General features: G+C 41.3%; 1 protein-coding gene across 2 annotated transcripts; it reads left to right on the top strand.

Annotated features, from left to right (window-relative positions):
* The first annotated feature begins 44 nt into the window (after positions 1 to 44).
* On the top strand, positions 45 to 26,468 carry glsl (glutaminase like). Of its 2 annotated transcripts, XM_038706775.1 has the most exons (22): positions 45 to 339; positions 2,011 to 2,111; positions 5,709 to 5,777; positions 5,912 to 5,961; positions 7,641 to 7,749; positions 9,079 to 9,211; positions 9,287 to 9,353; positions 12,294 to 12,406; positions 12,770 to 12,899; positions 13,185 to 13,252; positions 13,582 to 13,745; positions 14,701 to 14,759; positions 14,844 to 14,888; positions 14,983 to 15,041; positions 17,360 to 17,426; positions 17,506 to 17,556; positions 19,939 to 20,115; positions 21,549 to 21,680; positions 23,217 to 23,309; positions 23,413 to 23,474; positions 23,567 to 23,707; positions 26,303 to 26,468. In XM_038706775.1, the coding sequence occupies exons 1-22, from the start codon at positions 293 to 295 to the stop codon at positions 26,385 to 26,387; spliced, it is 2,022 nt and encodes a 673-aa protein (XP_038562703.1). In that variant the 5' UTR covers positions 45 to 292; the 3' UTR covers positions 26,388 to 26,468. The 2 variants fall into 2 exon arrangements, with proteins under 2 accessions (XP_038562703.1, XP_038562704.1); XM_038706776.1 differs by lacking the exon at positions 5,709 to 5,777.
* Positions 26,469 to 26,926: the final 458 nt, after the last annotated feature.

Raw genomic sequence — 26,926 nt, 5'->3', positions numbered from 1 at the left:
TGTTTAGGATGTTTTTCCTGTGTTATAGTGTGGTTCCACATGTTTGGTGTCTTTTTGGCATCATAGGATAAGAAAACTCTACATTCCTTCCATGTTTCGGCTGTGTGGACCACAGGGGCAACGCTGGGAGTGTCTGCAGGCGCTGACTGGTTTCCCCTCCTCTCTCTGAACCATCTCATTCATTACTCCAAGTTTACGGCCTGCAGACATACCTCACTGAGGGGAACCAGCCGCTTCACGCACTGCCTCGTCTTCTCAGAGAATAACTGGACTCACACACCTGAAACCTTCGATGGAGAACAGCCAGATCCAGGAGGCAGAGGACGGCTCTTACCTGTGGTGAGGAAGCGTTACCAAAGGCTGGCTTTTATTCTGTGTTTGCTGTTTTACTGCCTGTCGGTTCCTGAACAATGCTCAGATTTTTTCCTTGTAGTGAAGCTGCCATAAAGCTGGAAACACTCCAGGTTTACATTCCTGCTCTGCTGTTGAGGGACAGGCTGAGACGTGGCAGTCGCCCTCAGTACAGGCCTGACCTGAGCTCAAGGGTGCTGGTCCCAGTTCAGGTTACTGGCTGTTGCAGGGACAGAGTCGCCATCATATAGTGAACATATACAGTATATAGTGTATAATAAGTGGGCAGATAAATTCATGAGGCAAATTAATCGACAGTTGCAACCCGACACTCATGTACAAGTTCCTCAAAATTGTACTTAAATATGATGCTGGTAAATGCACATACCATATCACTATGTACCAAAAACTGCAGAAGTACTTATAGCATTAGTAGAAGCTGTAGCAGTATATTTAATTCTTGTTTTGTGGTTTTACTATAAAACATTATTTTCAGTTTGTATTTGCTGCTGGTTTCATGTGGAGCATCTTGGGTGAAAGGGGCTCTGCAAATACACAGTCTAAGTTATTTTAGCTGTGAGCAGCAGAAGTGGTGAGAATTCTTTATGGAATAGTGTTTTTTAGATGCGAGCGTGGCTCCAAGGCTCTAAGGCCTCAGTCCAGACTGAAACATCTCAGCAGCTGTTGGATTGGCTGTGATGACATGTGGTTCAGGCCTTCATGTTCCCCTCAGGATGAACTCTGGGTCAACATGTTAATGTGTCCAGCACTTTGTTTACGACATGCTGTGCGTCTAAGCAAAGCACACTAACCTGCTGAGCTAAAATGGTGAACATTCAGCACGTTACCGTTGTCACCAGCGGGATCTGAGGGGCAGGGGAGAAAAAACAGAAAGTGAACGATGCACGCTGACGCCTATTTTTTGGGAGTTCATGCCTTTTGAATGTCGACAAAAGCGATCGTTAGTCTGGAAATGAAACTTCCGCGCAGCGTAGTGAATGGGCCCCTTTGGGATTTTGGGCCCCGGGCACGTGCCCAGTAGGCCGGTGCAGTAATCCGTCCCTGCAGGGGGCCCTTCATCATGTTTTTTGCACAAAGCAGCACTTTGGAGGGCACTTTCCCATGTTTCCTCACACCAAGGGGCTCTCTAGAGCAGTGGTTCTAAATTGGGGTCCGGTGACCCCCAGGGGTCCTTGTCCTCGTTCCAGGGGGTCGTCAGCAAATAGGGGAATCATTTAATTCCAGCATAATTCAACCCAAGTAACGCAATGACAGAAAGTATGGCTTTTTTTGGTCATGGGTTTCATGCACTTTCTGTAATAAATAAATAATCTAAATACATAAATCCTATCAGATCGGGGGGAAATCTGTGGTCTCATTTGTGTCCATTTAGGGGTCCTTGTACTGAAGAACTTTGAGAACCACTGTCTTTCGAGGGCACTGCATCGCAATTTTTTCCATTGGCAGGGCACCTGGTAGAGCACTGGGGCAGCACAGAGGGCACAGTTTTTTTCTAACATGGGGGAACCCGAGGGTTTACTTTTCAGTGGTTAAAAGTGGAATAGTTTGTTAGTATTCTTACTATCTTATATACACTGACAGAGATTTGTTATGTGAAGTGAAATGAAAATGTTTGACTTGTTCTTGTTGTGCGTGCAGTTTCCAGAGAACGCCTTCTCTCAGACGCAAATGGAGGAAACGTTACGGCGGTCTGGACGGCAACAAACTGCTGGAGCCCAATAAAGACCCAGACATGAAAGGTCTGTGTGTGTGTGTGTGTGTGTGCGTGTGTGTGTGCGTGAAACACCCTGTGATTAGTGGTGTGAGAAGTATCCCTTAGTGGGCGGAGTCTGCTGGTATCTAAATTAAGTTACTGCCCAGTCATCAGAGCCGTGACTCCACCTCTCGATCTATTTTTCTACCTTAATTTTCCCACTGACAGACTGAGGCTGTGATCCAAACTAACTTTAGCAAACAAACCCCAAAACACAAACTGGCTATTTCAACTATTTCTATTTTCATTTCTCTGTATATTCACTATATAATGTTTTCACTTGGAATCCATTATGCTCATAACTTTGGTTATCTGTAATTAGATAAGCAGATTGTAAAATGAATACATTTTCTTCTCATTATTAGTTTATGTAACAGAGAACATATTAAGAGTTAGATTTTTAGTGTCTGAAAAAGACAAAAGGTAAAACACTATAATGTTGTAGCCTATGGAGCGTTCGTGGACTTTTGTCTCTACCTTCTGGCAGTGAGAGGAACTACACAACACTATGGACACGTGCTCATGAAGTATAGAGAACTTAAAGCCCCCGACATCCTTAGTAGACAGGCGTCGGCGACGCAAACGGCTTTCTTTACATCCTTGCCTGCGTACTTTGCGTGTACCTGGAGGATTAAACTTTAATCCACTAGGGGGCAGACCAGGACCGGATCGTCCCTCACCGACACGTATTTCTTCCTCCGACAAACTCTGAATTTGCACAACGTAAACAAACCAAACATGGTGACACTCGAGCTGGTTGTGATTTTAATGAGACATCATAACGATCTCGGTAATTGCGGACTGTCTCCGGGAGTTTTATTTTAAACATCCTGCCATAAATCTCATTTTTAAAAGTCTGCTCATAACATTCTTCTTCTTCTTCTGCGTTTAATGACGGTTGGCAAAGCAACTGCATACCGCCACCACCTGGGCTGGTGTGTGGAACAGTAGATTGCCGCTGACGTTCATGTGCCGAACTGCATCTCGCTGATGCGTAGCGTTAATTCCTGTAGACGTGCACAACCTACGCTCCAAAGGAACACAGAACGTGCATGGCAGCCATCTTACGTTAAAGTTAAATGCAAGTATATCCAGGGGTTAAGTCCCTCCCCTTCCGGTGGACCACCATGGGACCTTGCGGAAAGAATATGTAAAAATATTTTGATCCCGTTTTAATTGTGCGCTGAAGTACACACATGATGATGGTCAAATTCAAATTTACATTTGAAAGTCAAGAAATTTGCAGTTTGATGTGAAATTGTTGAGGTAAGAAAATACATAATTAGAAAGACCATAAACGTAAAAGTCGCATACGTGACGTTGTAACTTTTTCTCTCAATGACCGAAGCTAACGTCAAGGGACGTGTAGATGATGTCATAAAATGACGGAGTTGGATTAAACACATGAGGCGAGATATACTTCTGCGTGGAACATAGCTAAGTTATCTAGCTAGCAGCAACCAAGCAATGAACATTAGCTTAGCATTACCGCGCTAACATGTTGGTGGCGTATATTGTGCGAGACGAGAGATGTAGCTCATTGAAAGGTTTTCACACAAAACGACAAACTGCGACTTTCTTGACGGACAAAATGATGTTTTAAATTGACAAACATCATGTGTGTGATTCAGGGCTCAGTTCAAACAGGACCAAAAAATAAGTACTTGCTCCGTATTTGTATAGCACCTTTCTAGTCTTTTTGACCACTCAAAGCGCTTTTACGCTACATCTGCATTCACCAGTCACACACGTGGCGGTGGAACAGCCGCCAGGGTCAATTCAGGCTCCATAAAACAAACTGTCTATAAGAAATAAAAGGTCCTGAAGAAGGCTTTTTTTCCTAAGTCTGTTCAGACACGGGGGACCAACAAGTGTAGGACACGGAAGTAATCCATAACGGCCTCGAGTACTTGTTAAAAAGATTCTCAGATAGGTAGGAACTAGTCCAAGAAGTGCCTTATAGACAAAACACAGCCAGTGAGTGTACCTTCTTGCACAGAGAGAGGGCCATTGAGCTTTATAGTAAAGGGTAAAATGATGTGTCCTATAACTACAGCCAGGGAAAAACGCAAAAGACAGTGATACATCCAATTTCTGCAGGCACTGGGCATCAGATCACCATAATCTAATATGGGAAGAAAAGCGGCCGTCACCAGGCTTTTTCTAGCTTGAGTGGATGAGCGTGATTTTGATCTGTAGAGAAAGCCAAGCTTTACCTTGAGCTTAGAAACACAGTTTACAATCAATGATTATACCTAAATATTTATAACTGTTAACTAACTCAATTTCATTTCCTTCAGATGCTTTAAGTAGTGACTGGAAGTTTCTGAATTACTTTGGACTTTTCTGCATTTAAGACCAACTTCAGCTGTTTTAAACGGTTCTGAACAATATTGGGGGAACTTAACTTTTAACTTAAACTTAACTTAAACTTAACTTTAACTTAACTTTTAACTTAAACTTAACTTTTGCAGAGAAGACGACTTACAGAGAGTATTTTCTGTAACCGGCTACCTGATAACACTGGCGACATGTTGACATACAGTTTACATGCAGAGCAGGTTTTACTTTATGATTGTGTGTATTATTCTTATTGGATACATGCTTCCACGGGTGCTGCCATTGTTGTGTGAGCAGGCGGCTGCTTCTTCGTGAAGTCGGGAGATTTAAGAAGGAACTCCGACTGAGGGGTTTTCAGCTGTGCTTTTTCTAGTTGGACGTTGGACATTTTCGAGGCGACCTTTTAAATATGTTGTTTACTTTAAATGGAGCTCATGAGGTCCTTTTTTCAATGGGTTCACTTTTTCTCTGCTTTAAGTCGTCAGAGCGCCGTTTATATGCACCAACAATAAAAATGGAGGTCGCCTTGGTCCATTTACAAAAACAGATGAACAGGAAATGCGTCAGCCAAGATTTGACTCCACCTACATGTTGACGCATCTCACCTCGTGATCAATTAATCGAGATTAAATATTTAATTTCCTGGGGTTTTTTCTGAAAGGTAAAAGTTTTAATTAGTTAGTGTCTTTGTGTCACCTCAACCATAAAACACTGTCCTGAACGATTTTGTGTTTTCTATTTCATTGTCGTGCTAACCCTCACATGATATAAATATGGGGGTGGACAAAATAATAGAAACACAATACACATCAACAACACCAGCGACTACAACACGTCTCTAAAACTGTTTCAACTGAACATTATAACCTTCACGAGGGAGAATTTATTGCAGGACTGCATCAGTTTTAGCTCGGTGGACCCAATAAACTAGTTAAAGTTTTTGTGTGGTTTTAGTGTGTAATCCTATTGTGTGATATTTATATTCTGCATTTTGGTGTTTTAACTTTAGGTCATTAAAAGGTTTCTGTGGGAACTGACAAGAGGAAAAAATACAGGAAATATACTTACAGAATCTACATCTTAATCAACTGTCTAGCTTTTTCCTGCATCTCTCGGCCTTTGTCAGTGTGCAGAGTTTGCTCTCCTGTGGTGGAGATGGCGTGCAGTACACTGTTCTCTTCTTCACCAAAATAAAACGGGGACATGTGTTGCTCTTTGGTCTGATTGTGGCTTTCTATTTCAGGTTTTGGCTGGTTTTATGTGCCAGCCTGGTGTTTAACAGACTCCTCTCAGACTCTGCATCAGACACAGGGTTAGAATGACTGGATTTCACTTTAACACGAGACAAACCGCACACCTGCTGATCCGTCGTCAGCTCACAGACACAAAACATCCAGTGTTAAATGACAGCAGACTGAAGTGAGTTTCTCTTCTGTTCTCCGGCAGAGGATGGAGGGATGCCAGAGGGGAGCCATCAGAGGAGCTCTGAGAACCAGGTAGACCTGCTGCAACATGTCGAACTTCACACGTTATGTTGAAGCCAAACTCTGTTTTCATCAAAGAGTTGGTCTCCTCCTCCCTGATAGAATCAGACAGGAGAGGCAAACACACTTAAGCACAATTTTGAGCTACTATGTTTTCATGCTGCTTTCTACTCCACTACATCAACTCATTACTTCACTACATTTATGTGATAAGATAAGATGTTTGCACTGCTTTTAGATTAATGAGCAACTTTTTACATCATTTTTTTTTATCATGTATAGTTCCTGCTTAAGTAATATTTGCAATGCAGGACTTGTTTAGTATACTTGTGGTATTAGTACTTAAAGAGGTCATTTTATGCTAATTTCCAATACTTCATACTTTTATTTATTTTATTTTTTTGTCAGAACGCTCTATTACATGTGCAGTACCTAGGTAAGGACTACTAGCCAATCAGAGGCAGAGTAGGGCGGGTCCTGACAAGAAAGGTAGTGTGATCCAAAACAAAGAGGCCGGTTCTGATCCCAAAACACAGGCAGAACAACCTGAGGCTGAACAACCTACATGCACAAAAAGATATACAACACAATAAAGGAGAGGCAAAAAGGCAACAAGCAGAATATGACCTCTTTAAGTAAAGGATTCGAATACTTACTCCACCACCGCAATACTTATTATATGTATTATGCTTCAACAAATTAAAGCAAAAACAGTGTAATTTCTTCCATTTCAGAATCAGAATCAGAAGGAGCTTTATTGCCAAGTAGTGTTTTACACATACAAGGAATTTGCTTTAGTGATAAGATGCTACTCGCAGACAAACATACAGTTGGCATAAATAAATGCAGAAATATATAAATATGGAATAGACAATGCAAGTTATATAAGAATAATAAAAATAATAAAGAAGAATAATACAACTATATGCAGAGAAAGAACAACGTCGCAGATATGTGCATTATTCTGGGTTTGTGTTGTGCAGATGTACTACAAGAGAGTATTGTGTACATACATATATAAATTGACAATATAAAAATATACAACACAAAGATAAACAATAGGAAGAAGCTGTTTTTGTGGCGAGAGGTTTTGGTGCTGATGGTTGTGTCCAGGGTGGGAGGGGTCAGCTGCAATCTTTCCTGCTCGCCTCAGAGTCCTGGAGGCGTACAGGTCCAGAAGAGAAGGAAGATTGCAGCCAATCACCTTCTCTGCAGAGCGAATGATGCGCTGCAGTCTGCCCTTGTCCCTGGCAGCAGCGTACCAGATGTTGATGGAGGAGGTGAGGATGGACTCAATGATGACGGAGTAGAAGTGCACTATCATTGTCTTTGGCAGGCTGAACTTCTTCAGCTGCCGCAGGAAGTCCATCCTCTGCTGGGCCTTCTTGGTGAGGGAGGTGATGTTCAGCTCCCACTTGAGGTCCTGGGAGATGATAGTGCCCAGGAAGCAGAAGGAGTCCACGGTGGTGGCTGGGGAGTCACACAGGATGATGGGGGAGGGTGGGACTGTGCTCTTCCAGAAGTCCACGACCATCTCCACTGTCTTCAGAGCGTTGAGCTCCAGACTGTTCAAGGCTGCACCAGGTCACCAGATGGTCGATCTCCCACCTGGTCCTGGAGTCAGAGACATGTTTTCCCAGCTTAACATGCTGCTTCCTGTCCATCTGTGTTGGTTTTATGTTGTTTTCAAGGATACAGCACCTCGCCCAGCTCCCAGGACCCTGATCCAGACCCAGGTCCAGACTGCAGTCCAGAGTCCCGTCCAGAAGCCTGTCAGCCTCGTCAGTCCTGGACCCGCAGGTACTGTCATTGTTTGGAGTTTAGGTACTATAAAGGAGACTTATTATGCTTTTCCACATTTTATGACTTATCTACAATGTTATAATGTTGGATGTTCGTGTTAAACATGGCCAAAGCTTCAAATAATGAGGTTAAAGCATTTATAAGAAATCCCTGTGAGCAGGAACCTCAGATTTCCTCCTGTTCTGAACGCTCTGTTTTAAACTGCTGTTTCTACCAACGGCTCCGTAATACAACACAGGGAGCCATTGATCCATATATGGTCATGTGCTCCCATAGCAACGCTCAGTCTGCCTGTTCTGCCCAGCAACAACAACAGCCTGGTAACATGCTTCAGTTCTTGGCCAATCAGAAGACAGTGGGCTTTGAGAGGGGGGGCCTTAAAGAGACAGGAGCATCTACAGCTTGTTTCAGACAGACGCTGAAATGAAGGCCTACATGAAAAATCAGTATAAGATAGAAAATTATTTTTTTGAACTCAACTGAATCATGCAAAGCTGCCATACAGGAGTCAGAGACCTACAATATAGGACTGGAAAAGCAGTTTAATAGGTCTCCTTTAACACCCCATCACCCAAATCACAGCAAGATTACAACAGATTTGTTGAAAGACGGTCACCAAAATAACAAACAGTGACAGAACGTTTTCCCTTTTCCAAATTTTTACTTTTGTTTATTTATTTGTATTTAATGTTACTGTTTATGTTTCATGATTAGTGTTAAATATCCCAGTTAGGCACCTGTCCCTTATACTGGTCTTGTGCGGATACAAATGGAAGCCTGGTCTTGTTTTCTGGATGTATAAAACCTCTTAAAGTCCACCCGGTCACCTGCTTGAGCTGTTTCTGAGCTGCTCAGATCGTGCATACACGTTTTATGGAAACAATTCAGATTTACAGGTATGGTAAAAATGAGTGATGAAACAAAAAAACAAATTTTTATATAAGTAATATTCACACTGGTCAAAATAAACAACATGCCTATTTCCCATCTTTGCTGAGCGAGAGTCTTGTGCGAAATTAATTAAAGGCCTGTCCCAAATATAGTTCAGTGACTGAACCAAATAAAATCCTGGTCTATTAATTGAAGTTTTACAATATTTCAATAAATGAAAGAACAAATAATTGTGATTGACTAATTCATTCAGAACAATGTTTAGAATATAAATGAATATAATTTAAAAACAAAGTATGATTGTAAAAAGCATCTCCACCTGTGTGTTCTTTGTATTATGTGTGTTTGAGTTAAACTAATCAGATTGCGGACAAGATATGAATGGACGCATTTTGCTTATAATATATAAAGAAACGTTTTTGATTTCATGTGCAGTGGCCTCGGTGTCGGCCAGTAACGGCTGTTTGAAGCCTCCTCTCCCTCAGGCGGTGGTCCAGCCGGAGGACAGAGTCTTCCCCCCCGCCCAGCACTGGTTCCCTCCACAGCAGAGTCCGTCCAAACGCAGGGCGTAAGTCTTCACTCGTTACTCTAACAGCTTCGGCTGTCAGATGAAGCCACTGATGCAGCTGCTCTGTGGTTTCAGGGCTGCTGACGTGCTCTTTGACAGCTTCGCTTCAGATGGAAGAATTAACATCAACCAGTTCTTTGAGGTATTTTCACAAAATACCCGCACACACACTTTGCACATCATCAAGTCTTTATAATTAGTGTTGTACTACTCAAGACCGATCTTGGTCTTAAGACCAGTCTTAAAACCACTTTTTGATGGTCTTGGTCTCGTCTTGGACTCGACCACATTTGTACTCGGTCTTCTCTCGGTTTCGGACATTGATGATTCTGGATTTTATTACAAGACCAGGACTGTTTATAATATGACGTTAATCAAAAGTGATAAAGAGGCAATATGTCTATCTACTCTGTTCATCTATAACACATCTTCATACCTAAACCACAAAACAGGTTGATTTTCAACTGTCCCAAAACAACATAAATGACAGTTGGCAAGTACCAATCGAGCAACAGGCGTACCGGACCTTAAGTATGTTATGTAAGTCACATGACCTAAGGCCCCATCCACACTATTATGTTTCAGTTTAAAAACAGAGTTTTAAAACAAATACGATCTCCGTCCACACCAGGTTTTAGCTGCTTATCAGAGATGATCTCCATCTAAATTAAAACGACTGAAAACGTACATCTAGTGACCGTTCACGTACACTGGGCATGCGCTTGCCGGTGTAAACATGAAGCAGATGGTCTATTCTGTAGTTACAGAAGATTTGGTGAAAGAATAAAGTACTGCAGATGAAGAACCAGATTTTATTTTGCATGGACCAATAACGAGCTGGTACTATTACTGAATGTAACACGGAATTCAAAGTGGCGGTGGCGTCGGGAAACAGACAGGGAGTGGTTGCAAAATAAACAGCGACATTTACAGTACAAGTGTCGGCTGTAAGTGTTACGGTACAGAATATTTGTTGGTACAGAATGTTTCTACTTTGCATGACTTAAAAGACCCAATCAGTGGTGTTGTAGACCAGTCTTAAGACCACTTTTTGATGGTCTTGGTCTCCTCTCAGACTCGATCGCATTTGTACTCTGTCTTGTCTCGGTCTCGGACATTGAGGACTATCAATAAATTGCTTGCACATTGTCTGATTTATTTGTTAAGATCAAAACTCTGATTGGATGTAAAACTTGTGTTATTTATGACTGCCCCCCCTCCCCGCGATTGTGAGCATGGAGTGTTGAAAAAAGATGCTTATGTTGATTTCAGCTCTTATGTGGGTGTGTAAATGGGAATGTTGATCTTTCAGATCAATCTGAGAAGTAATTATGATCTCGTTCCACATTTTATTGTGTGTCATGTAATGTGGGGAACTGGTCTTGGTCTTGACTTGGTCTTAGCCCCTAAAAGTCATCATCACTGTTTCTGAAGTCCTCCGATTTTGCCTGTCTTCACTAAAACTCTACCTGGAGTTTTAAAACAAAAAACGGGGTCGGCAGCGTTTTCAAACGTCACCATTTAGGTCTTTGTTTTCCGTTTTAGTCTGGACGGGAGGAGCAAACATAGCAAAAGGTCTCAGTTTTAAAACGAAAATGCAGTAGTGTGGACGGGACCTAAGTCAAACAATGTTTAACACGTAGTAAACTTAGTTTGGTTATGTTTAGTAAACAAAGCCACTTGGTCAGGTTTAGAAAAAGATGGTGGTTTGGGTTAAAATAAGGACATTAAGTAAGTCATGTTAGTTACCTTCAAACATGTCAACTTTGACTTTCTTTCTTATGGGACTCAAACCTCGGTCTCCTGAGTGAAGGTCTACTTGAGTTTACTTGACTCATCCATCCACCCCAACCACCTCTTTACACAGACTTTGTAGCTCTTTATATGACGTCACCTGACTGCTTCTGCCACTAGAGGTCACTGCCTAACTAAAAACCTAAACATGGTTGTTGCATGGCCGCTGCTGCATGATCGCTCAATATGGCCGTTTCTCTGGTGAAGACAGGCTGTTGTTCTTTGGAGGGAGCTTTCTAAATCCTCACGCTGACATCAGGCTTATCTAGAAACTTTTAACAGACAGGCAGAGTGCAAAATTAGCACCAGCCAAATGCTGCTAAAATATCAAATGGCTGGTGGATTTATTTCAGTCACCAGCCAAAAGACAATGGTAATCTATTGAATGGCTGGTACACTTTGAGCATTCCCTAGCCACTGGCTGGTGGACAAAATAGTTAATTTTGTACCCTTCAAACAGGTGTGGAGTTTGAAAGACGTGGAGATTTGCTATGCAGAGATTTTTTACGGAAGATGCTATCAAGTTGCATTATGGGAAGTGGCTCATACGAATGACTAAAAGGTTAAAGTGCCAACCATCAACCATGAAGTCCCTGATTCGAGTTAAAGCGGGGATTTTACTGCTTTGTTCTCTGGTTTCCTGTCAACTATGAAATGCCTGTAATAAAATGCATATCTTATATAACATATATAATATATAATAAGTCTGGATATCTCGGCCTTTGCTGCTTTGACTTAGTTCTCTCACATGTCCAGCAACTCTTTGTAAATGCATAACTAAATGGCTGCAGTGGAAAACATAAATCACCATTTCATTCATCTATTACGGTATATTCAACTCTTCCAAACATCACATACATCCAGCTGAATTTTGGGGTAATAAATAAAATGTAAAGTATAAGGGGAAAATGAAGTGTTTAAGAGGTTAAAGTAATAATCTTCAACAGTTTGAAACAGATTAATGTCAATGATAGATTGCTATTAATCGTACAGTATAACCAGTTTATGAAAGTTGCACATTAATTAATTATTTTATTTTACAGGAAACAACAACAATGGTTTCTTTGCAATAAAAGCAATGTAACTAGGTTAAAGACTTATGAGAGGCTGCAGTCAATAATCATTTTATACAACTACTGAATCAATCTCTTATTTCCAAAATGAATAAAAGCGGCTCTTGTGGATGATTACCTGAAGCGTTGGTACATGTTTTTAGTGTTTTAGAGTTTGTTTTTTGATTGTTGGGAGGTTCATGGATCCCAGTCTGTACATTTGTTTTCTCTGTCAGGCCATCTGGAGCTCCGGTCTGCACAGGTCCGACCCTCGGCTCAGAGAGTGTTTCTTCCACCTGAGGAAGCTGCAGGACGCTGAGGGATCGGTGGACAGAAACACCTTCCACAGGTAAACCTTGTACTGGCTTCTTTCTTACATCTTCAGCAAAACCTTCCCAAGACCCTGTCTGTTCCCTCCACACTTATGTCCATTGGGTCCAATTCTGTTTTCAATATTTGAACCAAACCATTCAGAAATTCTGAATTTACTTTCGATGTTTTGCAGATGACATGCTATTTTATCTCCAGCTAAACTCTGACAGTCAGACCAGCTGTGGTCACGTTTCTGGATCTATTTATTGGGCTCATTGTGGATCACATACCTCTGATGCAATTTCAGGATGCTGTTACACGTGGCGATGTGGCTTTGGTTGTGGTTAGTGCCATAATCATGTGTTTGTTAGTGGTTGTTATTTGTGTTTTCTCACTGTAGGTGCGTCACGGGATTCGTCTCTCTGGTCCTGAAAGCTCTGCAGGGACGATTTGTTATCCCAGATTTTTCCACCTTCACTGAAGAAACTCAGAAGCTGTTTTCGAGGTGTCGTCAGCTGTCGTCTGTCCAGGTGAGTTCTGCACTGACACCTGAAGTTCAGAGCGAGTTCAGCGATGCCCTTAAATGCTAAACTCCAAACTGAATGTAACAGCCCAAAATGTAGACTGGTTAATGTTTGTTCAGAAGTTTTTTGATACAAAATCTGGACAAAGAAGTGGTACGACTCTCTAACCCCCTTAATCACTGTCAGCTTAGTTCCTGGAGCATATTTTTGGGGATGCCAGGGAATAAAAATGGGTCAGAATTAGTGAAGGAACACAAATGAAATTGTCCTGTTTTATATTTGTTGACTCAGGAGAAAGAAAAGGAAAGTATGGACAGCACTAAGTGGGGCGTCTCAATCTGCACTGTGGATGGACAGAGGTACAGTATGTCATCATTGAAAGTAAAACTACATTAGCTTCTTCATAGACAGACTCATACATAATACTCCTCATTACATGATATTATATTTTACTTTAATAATTATTAATTCTACATCGTGGTATTAGTGTTTTTACTAGGATCAGAATATTTCCTCCACCACTGTCTGGGTTAGTGTATCTTACATCAGTGTGACTTTTCAGCAACAAGCCTGCATCTCAATTTAGACCGACTTTTATTTAGTCAACCTCACAATAGAAGCCTTTTGCTAGTTGCAAGCAGTGTGAGAAAAGTGAATAAATGGCTGGTTTTGTCTGTCTGTCTGTCAGGTTGTCTCTGGGCGACTGGGCCGGCTCTCTGGTTCTGGGTGAGGTGTCATGGCCGCTGGTGTACGGCGTGGCGGTGGACCTGCTGGGCTCTGACCTCGTCCACAAATACGTCGGCGTGGAGGGGTACTCCAGATACGACTCTCCATTCACCCTCACTAAAACAGGTCCAGGAACAATCGCCCCTCCTTTCCCTAGACTCTCAGGATCGATCTGTTTTTTCCAGCCGTCGTCACAGATTTGTGTTCCTGATAATATTTTATGTTTGTTTTATTTTCTAAAACTTATCTCCCATTCAGCCTGACCTGCATGGATTCACTTTGTGCCTCTCATGTAATCATCGTCTTTGCATGTGAGACTTAATTAGAACAAACAAAATAAAATCAGGTGTACAGAGAAAAGGGTGCATCTCCGTTCACCTGTCACCATTTTTTTCTGGGTCAGAGTATTTTCTGCCACTTCTACTGCAATCGGGCATTCTGCTGAATGAGTGCTTTTAATTTTTTAGGTATATTTTGATGCTAGTACTTTTTAATTTAATTTAAATAAAATACAATTTTGGATGTAGGACTTTTAATTGTAACCGTATTACTATGATGGAAAGAATTCAGAAACACAGTATTGTTTTCATTTTTAACCTTAAAAAGTAAGTGAAAAAGAGAGTTAAGAAAGGTCTTATTGTGGATGAGAGGTCCTTGAATAGCTGAGGAACTAGACACTTAAACATCTACATTTCCATGACAGCTCGGGCCACATACACACTTTGTTTCAAAACTCAGACCTTCCGCTGCGCTTCTTCCTCTCATCCAGAATAAAATAGCGAATCCAAACGATTGAAAAAATGGAGAAATTTAAAAACGCTGCCAACCGTGTTTTGGTTTTAAACTCCGAGGTAGCGTTTTAAGTGCAGACAGTTGAAAATGGAGGACTTTAAAAACGATGACTCAGATGCTCACGTCAGAAACTGACGGACTACCTGCAGCATTTCTATTATAGAAAACCATTACATAACAGGCAGAAAACATCCTACAGGGCTGCTGCATGTGTCTGCCATGACCTTTCCCACCTCTGACCCCTGACACCAGAGGGCAGTAACACTTTGATTAAAATGTCTGTGTGCAGGAATCCCTCACAGCCCGCTCACTGAGACAGGAGCCATCGTCACTACATCTTTGCTACAGGTAAATCACTCATTCACCCGTCCGTCCATCCATCCATCCATCCAACCATCAGCAGTAAGTCTGTATATTGTGTGTTTTCTCCAGCTTGCTGGGAGGCTGTGTGCTGAGGAAGAGGAGAAGTATGACTCGGTAAGTCACACCTACAGAAAGTAGGAACTGTAAACATCCACTCAGAAACAAGGTGACTGTTTGTTTGTTTGTTTGTTTGTTTGTTTGTTTGTAGGTGCTGAACGTCATCCGGAGGCTCTGCAACAAGGAGCACGCCAACTTAAACTGCACCAGGTACCGATACTGCTGCTGACTGAACTACAGTGATACTGTAGGACTGATATAAAAAGATAGTTCTGGTGAAATTCTATATTTCTCTTCAGACCCAAACCAGCCGTGAACGTGTCTCCTAATGAGTCCTGTGTATCTCAGCCTGATGCCTCCTCTTCCCTCATGTTCCTTCATCACCATGAACACTGTGCTTTATTCTGACTCCCACGTACACCATCCTGCTGCCCCAAATTCTCACTACAGCACCACATGTGGATTCATCCGCCGCTGAAAGTAGTTCCCAACAGATGCACTATTTCCTCCAGTTTGTCTGATAGAAACTACAGCGAGCAGCTGTTTGAGGAAATTACTGAGCCTTTTTCAACATGAACCTATAAATCTGTCAGGTGTTTTTAAAGATTTACATCTTCAGGAGGAACCAGTTGGCTCTGAGAGCTACAGACTGGAAGTCAGACGGAAAGACTCATTAGGGATCCAAGCAGGGAAGCGAATGTTTTTGTTCTGATTCTTTGGGCAGCAAAAACTGCTGGAGGAAAACTCACCAAAACTGTCATGTAGGTTGCAAATTCCACCCACTACTCAGGCAAAAAAAATGTCCCTCATAAACCTCATGGTGGCGCTATAACAATCAACTCTACATTTTTGCAATTATCTCAAAAACTTCTTTCATTATTTTAATCTCTGGTCTGCTCTAAAAATGTCAAATTATACGACTTTTTATCTCTTTTCTCTAAAACCTATTTTTGCAAACTTGTCACAGACGGTTTTGCCAATCGACCTGAAACTTTGGCAGGATCATCTACGGACGTCGCTGATCAAAAGTTATTAAAAGAATTTTGAAACGTCAATCTGTTTTGTTTTTTTCCATAATTTTTTACTTGTACAATTGAATGTACAATTTTACATAAATGCCCGTAATCAAAATTGGCTTAAGCTATTGTTGCCAAACTTGACGCGTCTGTTCAGATGCTCGGCCAGAGCTTTGCTGAGCAGTCCTGGGATATTCTTTCACTAGGGGGCGCTACGCTTGCAAAAAGTTTATACCTCGTAATTCGCTGCATGGATTTGTACGATCTCGGGTCACTACTCTGTTGATGCATAAAATTTGGTAATGATTGCTCAAAGTGGGCGTGGCTTATCACAATAAATGTCAATTTCTAGACATTTCTCATTCCTAACTTCAAAAAATTTTAGAAAATCCTCCGTACATCCTCGAGAGCTGAACTTATTTCAGCACATCCACTGATACGTGACAAACGTTTGCTTCACTGCAGCCTATGGTCAACTCAGAAGTCTGTCACTCTATATTTTTCAGAATATGCTAATTCAATTAACATCTATATCTCCAAAAGTCTTTCAAACGCTACCAAACTCGACAAAGTCATTCTCCAGATGGCCGATATCAAGTGTTTCTAATGGTTTTCATATCAGTCAAACGGTGAGTCTGCAGTGATCTTCATTATCTTGCTGTAACTTGTACAGTATTTACAACATTTATTGCTCAGTTTTGGATCAAATGCCACCAAAATAATTCACAACACACCCAAAACCAGCAGAATGATGCATGTTTTTTTCAGAATTTTCTCAGCAACATCTTGACAGTTGTAAGCGTTTTAAGTTTAAACTGACAAAACTCTCCAGTTCTGGCACATGTGACGTCACTACCTCAACTTGTGAGAAGCTGTGTGGAAACCTCCTCTCACCAGTAGCTCAGTCAGTAAGTCACCTGCTCTGGAGATCTGCAGGTCCTGGGTTTAAATCCCCAGGTGTCAGGCTTGCAGACAACGAGGTTGTTCAGCTCATAGTGAGTCTAAGTTCTCTATTTTATTTGGATCCCGTGACACTTTGTTTTTATTTTTCTCTGCCTAAAAGTGTTTGTGCAGCTTAAACTTTAAATCTTGGAAACACAAAATGTTTCACCCAGTAGTCAGGTACATATAAAAATCAAGTTTGCGTTTCCGCAGTTATCTCCAGGTCCAAATTCTTTGATCAATTTAATCTCTTAAATCATCTGCGTCTGTTCTTCTCCTCTGAAAATGTCAAATATTGCGTTTTTCACGACTTTCTTGGATCCCAATCATCGCCGCTCGCGGCTATATTTTATTTGATTGGATTAGGTGACAATGAGCATCTCATATTGAGCCCTTAAGATAATTTTCCTTAAAACAAAAGTAGTAATATTCTGAAAAAGCAAAGCACATTTCTGTTCAGTTGCCTGGTTCATTGCTCCTCCAAAATATAATTTCATATCAAGCTACTCCACTGGGGGGTGTTTGTTCATGTGGAGGGAGTAATATCAGTTTTGTTGTTGTGATCTTTAGCTGTCAGAGCAGCAGGAAGGCCAGCGTCAGACTCCACGCTCTGTCCTTTTACCTGCAGGAGAAAAAGGTAAAGCGCTTTCAAACAGTAAAGATCAGCGGTGTCTCCTCTTCTTCCTGCTGTCTCTAACTAACCTCCCGTCTGTCAGTGTTTTCCAGAGAAGGCCGACATTAATGCTGCGCTGGATCTGATGCTGCAGGTAAAACCCCTAAGGTCTCCTTGTGAGTTTATTTGTTCACAGCTCTGAATGAGCTCCTCTGCAGGTTGTGTTACAGCACCTGTGTGTTTGTGGATCTGGTTCTGCACAAACTGAGATTAGACAGATGTTGCTAAATTAATCTACATGTGAAACTGTTGCTTTTAGGGCCCCAATGGTGCAGATTATCTCCTCCATCAGCCAGCCTGAGGGTAGTTAGATTCAGGATTTCAATTCCATGACCACGCTGACTCCGCTGGACTCCTTTTTCCCAAACTTTATTGGTTCACACAAATACAAAACAACTAAAACAAAGGGGTACATTTGTTACACCCGGCCTAAAGGGGAAACCTGAGCACAACATAAAAATGTCTCGCCCCTTTCAAATTTTTTGATAAATCTTTTCACCCAATTAAGAGCACGTCCAAAACAACAAACGCAACTCATATTGTTACCTACTAACTTACCTAACAGCACTAACAACAAAAGAAAAATGAGGCCGCTTAACTCACTCCTGAGCCGTTAACAGGAGAACAGCTTCTCCACCCTAAAGGTTTCCACGACCAAACTTTAAAGTTTGTCTCATATCCTGCACAACTCTTGTCTTATATTCTGTACAAATCTTGGTTCAAAACTAGCAGGACGTATTAATCTGTTTGGGAGGCAGGAAAAAGGAAGTGACCTCACGACGTCGGCAGGTGTCCTTTTACAGTTTTTCTCGATTGCTTAAACACGTTCTTGAAATTATGCCTCTTTTTCTCGAAACTCTGAACACAAATCCACATCTTCTCACCCAGTTCCCCGAACATCCTATTTTCAGGTCAAAATGAAGCTCTCCACTCAAAACCATTCAATCTGGCTGAAAAACCAAACTTTGTCCTCTGATATGACACATAAGCCCTCAAAACCACACACTACAACACAGTCTGACACACTGGTGTTCAGAACAATACTATCGGTAACGTTGCTTGTGGTTCTCCCCCTCAGAAACCTTTTCACATGATGAACGCAACAAAAGACATAACAAATGTTAACATTTGCACGTGTTTTATTCCTCAGTGTGCCGCACAGTTCAACACACCAAACAACAAATTATTCTGCCCCAGCGTCCCGTCTTCTCCACCTCCTCCTCCTCCCTCTACCTCCTCCGCCCTCCTTCTATCCCATCTTCTCCTCCAACTCCCACTGTTCCTCTTCCTTCACCTCTTCCTCCTTCTCCTCCTCCTTCTCTCTGGTGTCCTCCGTGTCTTCCTTCAGATTTCTCTGGATCCATTGTTCCAAAGCTGAATGAACTGACTCCGGCCCTTTTATTTTTCTGTTGAAGGTTCGGATTGGTCTGTTATCTATTTTGACTGTTTGTGTTTCCACCTGAGTAGCTGTGTGCTAATTGAGCTCCCCCTTTGTTGACTTGAGTGAACAAGGTGTAGGTGATGAGAAACGAGGGGATTTGTGTGCGGAGTTTAGAGAAATGGGTGTGCCTTTTGAAAATCCGAGGTGTGGTTTTGAAATTTTACTTCAACAGCCTGCTTATAGTGATTAAGCAATTGAGGATAACTGTAAAGCCGAACGTTTTCTCCAATAGAAACATTGGTGCCTTGAACACCCTGCTGTGAACGCAAGCGCGCTGCATTTCCCTGCCTTTTTAACACCGTTGTGTTTACAAAGTTGTCGCAGCTGATTGGGTAACACCTGAGACACGCCCAACAAACAGGAGAAAACACACCTCGAAGCCCGTTGCAGAACGATGCGCAACGTTGCAAGGAAACATGTCGTTCTATCAGAAAACGTTGCAAACCGGTGCAAAATGTTTTGAGATTGAACGTGCCCCAGGTACCATCAGTCCAATTAGCCGTCTACCACCTGCAACTCAGCAGACTAGAACCAGACAAAGCAGCAAAGTGGTGGTGACAGAGGGGCTCAGATTAGGGTGTGACAATATTTTAACATTATTTTGAAGAAACAAAGTCTTCCCCAAGAATTTAAGAAGCATTTAATAGCATGTTTTTTATTGTGCAAATAAACCTTTTCTCAAAGCATTTTCATTTGTTAGTTAACATTTCTTCTTCTTTTAACTAAATATGTCCCCCTCATCCCCAGTGTACGTGAGGATGAACAGCAGAGAAAATGCACACAGTCATACTCACACTTAAACTATGAATCAGGGTCATAACTCATTAATGAAATAACTAAAAAGAGGTATTCAAGGCGTTGTAACCGAAGTCTTGTCTGCTGAGAGTTTTCTTTGAGACAACTTGCATTTAATGATACAAAGCATGCAAAACAAGATTTAAAATTAAAGCAGAATAAAATATTACATGTCTTTATTATAAGACCTGTAATGTGTTCAAAGTGAGTCCACTGGCCTGTGTCTCTGCCGTCTGACAGTGCGCTTCAACAGAGATCACCTGCGAATCAGGAGCCGCCATGGCCGCTTCGTTAGCCAACGGGGGCCTCTGTCCACTGTCAGGTGACCAGGTGCTGTCGCCGGCGGCCACGCGGAGCATGCTGTCCATGATGCAGGTGGCGGGAATGAAGGACTACTCCACGACCTTCCACTACAAGGTCCTGTCTTCGTTCTGCTGTAGTTAGAGCTGGAAGAGGAAGCACTTGAATGTCAATAAATACCTGAAACATTTTAGTCGTTTAAGGCCACCGTCAGTCTAACCACTTTCCTTCTTGAGCTTCACTCTGCAGAATGATGTTTGTGCAGGAGTCTGCTAGAGGAGGAACGTTTCTCTGAGCTCACCTTTAATCTCACTTTAAAGCAGGAGACATTTTGTCTGAATTCAACATTATTTACATATTCAGTGATTCTGAATTTTTAGGAGGAAGACACATAAATTATTATTAAAAGATTATTTTTATGTAATAATAATAATAAGTTTGGATTTTAATGATTTCAGCTGTATTTATTTTCTTTTCTTTTCTTTGTTTAAAGGGTCAGTGTGTAATATTTCTGAGGATCTAATGATAGAAATGCAACATAAGATCCATAACTATGTTTTCCGTGGTGTATAAAGAACTTACATAATGAACCGTTTTTATTACCTGTAGAATGAGACATTTATATCTACATACACATAAACTACACCATGTTGGCCGCCATGTTTCTACAGCAGCCCAAACGGACAAACTGCTCTAACGAGTGCGTTTCATCACTACCATGAAGAAGTAGTACTAGTAGTCGTCTGGTTTATTAGAAGTAAGAAAAGAAGTGAAATTTGGACAAATGGAGGAACACACGTGTTTTTGACAGAGTGTATTGGCCTTAGCTTCTCCGGCTCGCTGTGACTGATGGTGCATTCATGTGGTGTCGGAATAATCAGAATCTTTTTTTCCTCCTTTAAATCTTTATTGCAAAAAGAAAAGTAAAGAAGTACACAGAACTTTGATTCGTGCAAAATAACGTACTGCATATACATATATTGCAAACATGTAATTTGTACTATGGTTCTAACGGTTAGTTTTCTGTCCATGTAGCGTGAACTAGATGTCTGCATGTTTATACGCTCTGATAATGTTAATCCAACACATTCTGATTCCACATTCTGACCTCTGAAGTCGGGAGAATAACTCCACAATTGGCAAAATGGAACCATCAGAGGAGCACCTGAATGCACCATGAGCAGCTGGTTGCAATTTGCTACCCTCACCACTAGATGCCACTAAAGCGTACACACTAAGTCTCACACTAAGTCTCATGTGATGCTGTTGATCAAACTAGAACTTCAGGTCTTGATTCAAACCTTACGAAACTCATGACGTCCTAGAAAAGTTCTATTTAATTTGATAAAGTACTTCAGTTCCTCGTCTTCCTTTGCTGAATGATTTGCCTTAGTTAATATTTTGCTAACGTTGTTGATTGATTTGGTCTCAGTTTGTGGCACTGCAGGTATAGACCATGTACTCTAAATCCATACTGGATCTTCACTTTCTGAGAGCACTCCTGTGTGGCAGAGTCGTGCGATTGTGTCTGAAGTGGTTTTCTGTTGCAGACGTCGGTACCGGCCGTGTCCAGCAGCCACGGCTGCCTGCTGGCGGTGGTTCCCGGTGTTTTGGGTCTGATGGCGTTCTCTCCCGAGTTAGACGCCTGTGGAAACCCCTGGAGGGCCGTCCACTTCTGCCAGGTCTCACCTCTCTCAATCTCTCATCTCATCATCAACTAATGGAAAAATAGATTTTTCATTTAATGTAAAGGTGGAGACGGAGCGTTGATACGAAACAAAGAATAAACATCTGTGACCAAGTAAAGTTTAAAATAACAATAGTAACATTAAAAAATGTGTAAAGGTAGCTATGATGCAGGAGAGAGGCTAGTTTGTAAGACTATAGAAGTTATTAAAGGAAGATGTAGGATACAAAATAAAAGAAGTAGAATAATGTCAGTTAAAATAAAGAATGAAGCCTGAAGGAGAAACAGATTCGTATCTTAAACACAGGATATATGTGATGATAGAAGGTAAACACTGAAGACCGTGAGGGTTAGGATGTAGGATGGAAATGATGTAGTAGGACAAAGCCTGTTCTGTATGCAAGGGCGTCACTTTTATTTGTGTTGAGAAGCGGTGATGGGCTCAGATTAGGGGTGTGACGATAAACTTGGCTCATGAGAGCTACGATGCACAATACTGAGGTAACGAGAACGAGATGAAGATATTTAAACACTATTTTAAAGACATATTCAATGCTGAAATAAATGAGTGGGGGGTCTGAAAGTTTTAGGCATTTAACACTGAATTTCCGGCCTTCTGAAATCATATAATAAAATATAACGCAGTAATAAGTAGGACGTTTTAGCTTAAGTTACTTTCTTGGACAATGCACATTTGTTCCTTTCATATTTTAATTGCATTGCATGTTTTCTTAGTGTGCAAATCTTTCTCAAAGCATTTTCATTTGTTAGTTAACATTTCTTGTTGCAAGCTGTTTTTCAGAAATTAAGCTTTTAAAAAGAGATGAGGACAAAATCAGCCACTGCAAAAGTGATGGGAACATGTCCGCAGAGTGGCCAATGATAGAAGATGAGGTAAAACTTATGAAGAATAAGGACGTCGCTTTGTGTTCAAAAGTGGACATAAGGGCTCAGATTAGGGTCGTGATGATACATTGGGTGACGAGAGGTGACGATGCACGAGAGCAGAACGAAACGATTTTAGTTTTAAATGATTTTAATTTCATGCTGAGGCCGGAGTCCAAAGAGACATTTTCTGCCCCCATTCATGGTGGAATTGTCTTTTATTATATGAAAGGAACCTTTATTTAAATCATTGCACGTTTTCATGCAAATACACCTTTTCTCAAAGCATTTTCATTTGTTAGTTAGCATTTCTTGGTGGAAGCTATTTTTCAGAACCTTTTTAACAAATGCTTTCAAGAAGTGAGAACTTCAAAATGGGAACATCGTCCTCAGTGGAAACCCATGGGACCGACACATGGGAGAGTAGAATAAACGCATTTTACAACATTAAATAAAGACAAGGAGAGAATGAACATTTGGATCTTGAACAAAAGATAAATATTTTCGCTTTGAAATTGAAAGTTTGGGAGAAAGAAAAAAACAAATGGGATGTTGGATTGTATGTTTTAAGTTTAGCTCTAGAAAGGAAGATAGATGCTGCTTTATGGGCCGGCAGTGATATTTAGATGTCTGCTTGTGTTTGTAGGAGCTGATTTCTACATTTCAGCTGCACAGTTTTGACATCAGGACTCCGTTCAGGCAGATTCTGGCCTACAGACAGTGGAAGGCTGAATCTGAGGTGGGTTCTGCTCCTCGATTCTGATCCCAGACCAGTTTCTCTTGTCGTCTCTCTGCATGATCAGATGGACTTTATTGTTTAAGAAGCGTCCTCTCCTCTGCAGGGATACCAGATCATGAACGTCCTGCTGGCAGCTTTTAAAGGAGACGTCCAGGCGCTGAGGAGGTAACCCAACATTTTGATTTTTAAAACATCACATAACCACTTTCTGGGGATGAACGAGCTGCCGGGTTCTCTCCTTCTGTGGTTGTCTGCAGATACTTCCTGTCGGGAGTGGACGTAACCGCTGTGGACTACGACGGCAGGTCGGCGCTGCACGTGGCGGCCGCCGAAGGTCACACGGAGGTCATCCGCTTCCTGCTGGAGAACACGGGAGCAAACCCCGCCCTCAAGGACAGGTGAGAGCTCACCTGCTGAACAGTTAGACAGCAAATATCAGTCCTTGTTCTTCTTTTTCACTCTATATGACGCTGCCGGAGGGAGGGGGAGTTTTATTTTTATTATTCATTATACGTTTAACAGAGGAAGTGAAATGTAGAACACGTTAGGACCTGGACAGACACGCAGGTGCAGTTTATTGGATCTCTCTCCCTCGTCACCTCAGACAGTCCCCGTCAAAACCCATCTGTCTTTTAACCTTTAATCGATTTAGCCTAAACCTTTTCTTTTAATAGTCATCTATTCTTTTTACCTTCCTAAAGTGCCTTTGAGGACCTTTCAAATCGCTGTATAAATAAAATGTATTATTATTTTATTACCTCTGTTCACTCTCTGCATTTTGTCTCCTTTTTTCAAAGCTGCTCACACAAAATGAAAAATTCCACATATTTCCTTCAAAATGCCATAAACACATCACAAACCATTCACACACTGTTGTTCTAAATCTAAAGCTCTTTTGTCTTTCACAGGCTTTTGTGTCTTCTTATTTCCATATAATGTTCTAGAGTGAAAGTAATCTGCTGAGAGGGGCTGAAAAGTAAACTGTAAACACCAATGCAATGATGAAACTGAAAATATTTATTAGGCGCAACATTACTGTTGTAACAGTAGCACAGTGTCGTATACATTAGAATACAACAAAAGGAAACCATAAACATAAATAAACCAAAAGTATGATTTTTACTTTTATTGCCAAACAATAATGCTTATTGTATAATACTATCCTGCTGAAATAACCACTGGATTGTTGCAACCTGTTCTAATTTCTGCAGGTTTGAATTATGGTCCCCTCTTTTTTAGTTTTTCATAATAGCTAAAACACTAAACCCCCATTCTCTGAACCCAGTGCTCAGTGGCCTTCAGTGTCACTCTTATAAAACAAGTTCAGCGAGTTGAGACACTGTTTGCAAATCTCATCCGCTCTTTTTCTCACTTGCTAAAACACATTTTGCTCTGTGATGCACTTGTGTTGCAGCTGTCATCTTTTACACAAAGCAACTCATAATCCTGCACGCTTGTTTCTAAAGGTGTGATCAAACCAATATGTGGTCATGTCCCCATGTCACACTTTGACCAAGCTGTAAGTGAGGGACATGTTCTCCACTGTCATTCAACCTCGGGGACAAATAACCCCGAACATCTTCTTGCTTTTCTGGCTGGTCGTTGGAATTGCGTGTTTGAGCGTGAGCGGCAGGATCATCAGCCGGCAGTACTTCCTGTCCACGGGACGATGTCAGCTTTCACTGTGGTGTCCCGCTAAATAAGTGGTTCAACGTAAACCAGCAACCAGTGATTCAAACATGATTACCTTCAACCTCCGGCGCTTACTTCAGTCCAACAGAACAATTTCTGCCTGACGGTGGAAAGTCTATGACTGAAACTCATTTGCTAGGGAAAATCTCTTACAGGCAGTGGAATCGGCCTGTGGTGAGAGAGGTGTGGAGTGTTAGTCAGGCTGCGTCCAGCACATCCGAGGGGTTTCCTGCTTTGCTTGGCGAGGGACAAGGCTGCATGTGATGAGGATGAACTCTCTTACTGTATTGACTTTGATTCTGCAGTTGCACAACATTTTATAGTGTAATGTGCTTTTCATTTATAGTTTGAATATACAGATATTCAGTACTGTATTACTTTCAGTACTTACAGTATACTATATATTTACTGTACTAAGTTGTGATTACTATACTTTTTAAATTGGAAAATGTTTCCTCTACGTAAAGAAACGCTCTGTAGTGTTGTTTGATGTGTGATGTTTTGAAAGCATTGTTTGATTTTGCCTGAAGAGTCGGCGGGTTTTGAGAAAGTGGTTTAAAGACAAAGTTTGGAGAATATGGGTGAAGGTCTCAAGAAATGTGTCTAAGCAATTATGAAAAACTGTAAGTGCGGCCCTGATCTCATCAGTGATGGCGCGCCTTCCTCCTCGTCATCATCATCGTCCTCCTCCTCTTCCAACTCTTCCTCCTTGAACTTGTCCTCCTCGTCCTCCTCTTGCTCTCTGTCCATTGTTGGCATCCATGGTTCAAAACAGGTAATCTGACCTTTGACCTATGCATAGGTCTACTGTATACTGAAGCAGTGACTGGTTGGTGTTTGCACTGTGTGACCCGGTGAATAAGTAAAGCATTTTCATTGGTTGTGTTTGGAAAAGGAAAGCAGGTCACTTCCTGTTAGATTTTTGTGTCTGAGGTCTGAGGATTGTTTGCTGTGTTTTGAACAAAGTGTTTCATGCGATTGAAAACTGAGTGAAAAGCTGAGAAATAGCTTCAATTTTGGAGATTTGAGGTGAGGTTTTGCTTTATGAGTGAGAGGTTTAAAAAATCGTGGGACATGTAAAAATTTTGTGTGTCAGTAGTTGTAAAAAACTATAATTTATATAATTTCTATTTTTCCACACCTGCCTAAAACTTTTGCACAGTACTGTGTATATTTTAGTATTTATATGTAGTATATAAATACTAAAATATACACAGTACTGTGTATTTTTTAGTATTTACATGTAGTATATAAATACAATCTTGGGGACCGTGTGTGATGTAGTTTTGTCTTTCCGCCAGGTGGGGGAGCTCTCCTCTGCAGGAGGCCAGGACGCACAACAAGGAAGCTGCAGTCCAACTGCTGCAGGGCCGTCTGACCCCATAAACACACATAACCTTTGACCTTTGACCTGTGAGATAAAGTTATCTGGATTACTCTGATGAATAAAACCTGAGACGTCTTCAAGTCTGGAACATGTGGGGGAAATAAAAGCAGCTTTTTTTATTCCGCAAAGACACAGAAACCAATAAACCTTCTTTAAACAGACGCCTGAGTCATCTGGAAAAGTAAATGAGATCACTTTACTGCTGCAAAGACTCAGACTGGAGGTTCAGTGAGTCTTTGCTTTGTCTCCGGGACTGAAAGCCACATTTAGTCCAGTAATAATTAATATTCTGTTCACGTCAGCTTCTTTTCTACGGAGGGGAAAACGCTGCACTGGGATCTGCTGCAGTGCTTTTGTTTTGTTTTAAATAAATCAGCTTGTTGTTTCTGAAGAGTTTCCTTCTGTAGACTCACACACAGCAAAATTTATCTCTCCTTTGACCGTTTTAACTGAAATTCATCAAGCTGTTGATCATTAATTTGGACCGACTGTACCTCTAATAAAGGTTAACGTGTCTGCGGGTTTAAAAACACCTTTT

Source organism: Micropterus salmoides, unplaced genomic scaffold (assembly GCF_014851395.1).
Source record: "Micropterus salmoides isolate LMB-PRFRI ecotype aquatic unplaced genomic scaffold, ASM1485139v1 Ms_hic_scaffold_8, whole genome shotgun sequence".
Taxonomy (NCBI): Eukaryota; Metazoa; Chordata; class Actinopteri; order Centrarchiformes; family Centrarchidae; genus Micropterus; species Micropterus salmoides.
The sequence above is the reverse complement of the archived record's forward strand: the minus strand, read 5'-3'. Positions and strand labels throughout refer to the sequence as shown.

Excerpts from the sequence above, each read along its gene's own strand:
- glsl (XM_038706775.1), top strand. The coding sequence starts at position 293 with ATGGAGAACAGCCAGATCCAGGAGGCAGAGGACGGCTCTTACCTGTG. Across the intron at positions 5,962-7,640 it reads AGAGGAGCTCTGAGAACCAG|GATACAGCACCTCGCCCAGC; the intron begins GTAGACCTGCTG and ends GTTGTTTTCAAG. Across the intron at positions 9,354-12,293 it reads ACATCAACCAGTTCTTTGAG|GCCATCTGGAGCTCCGGTCT; the intron begins GTATTTTCACAA and ends TTTCTCTGTCAG.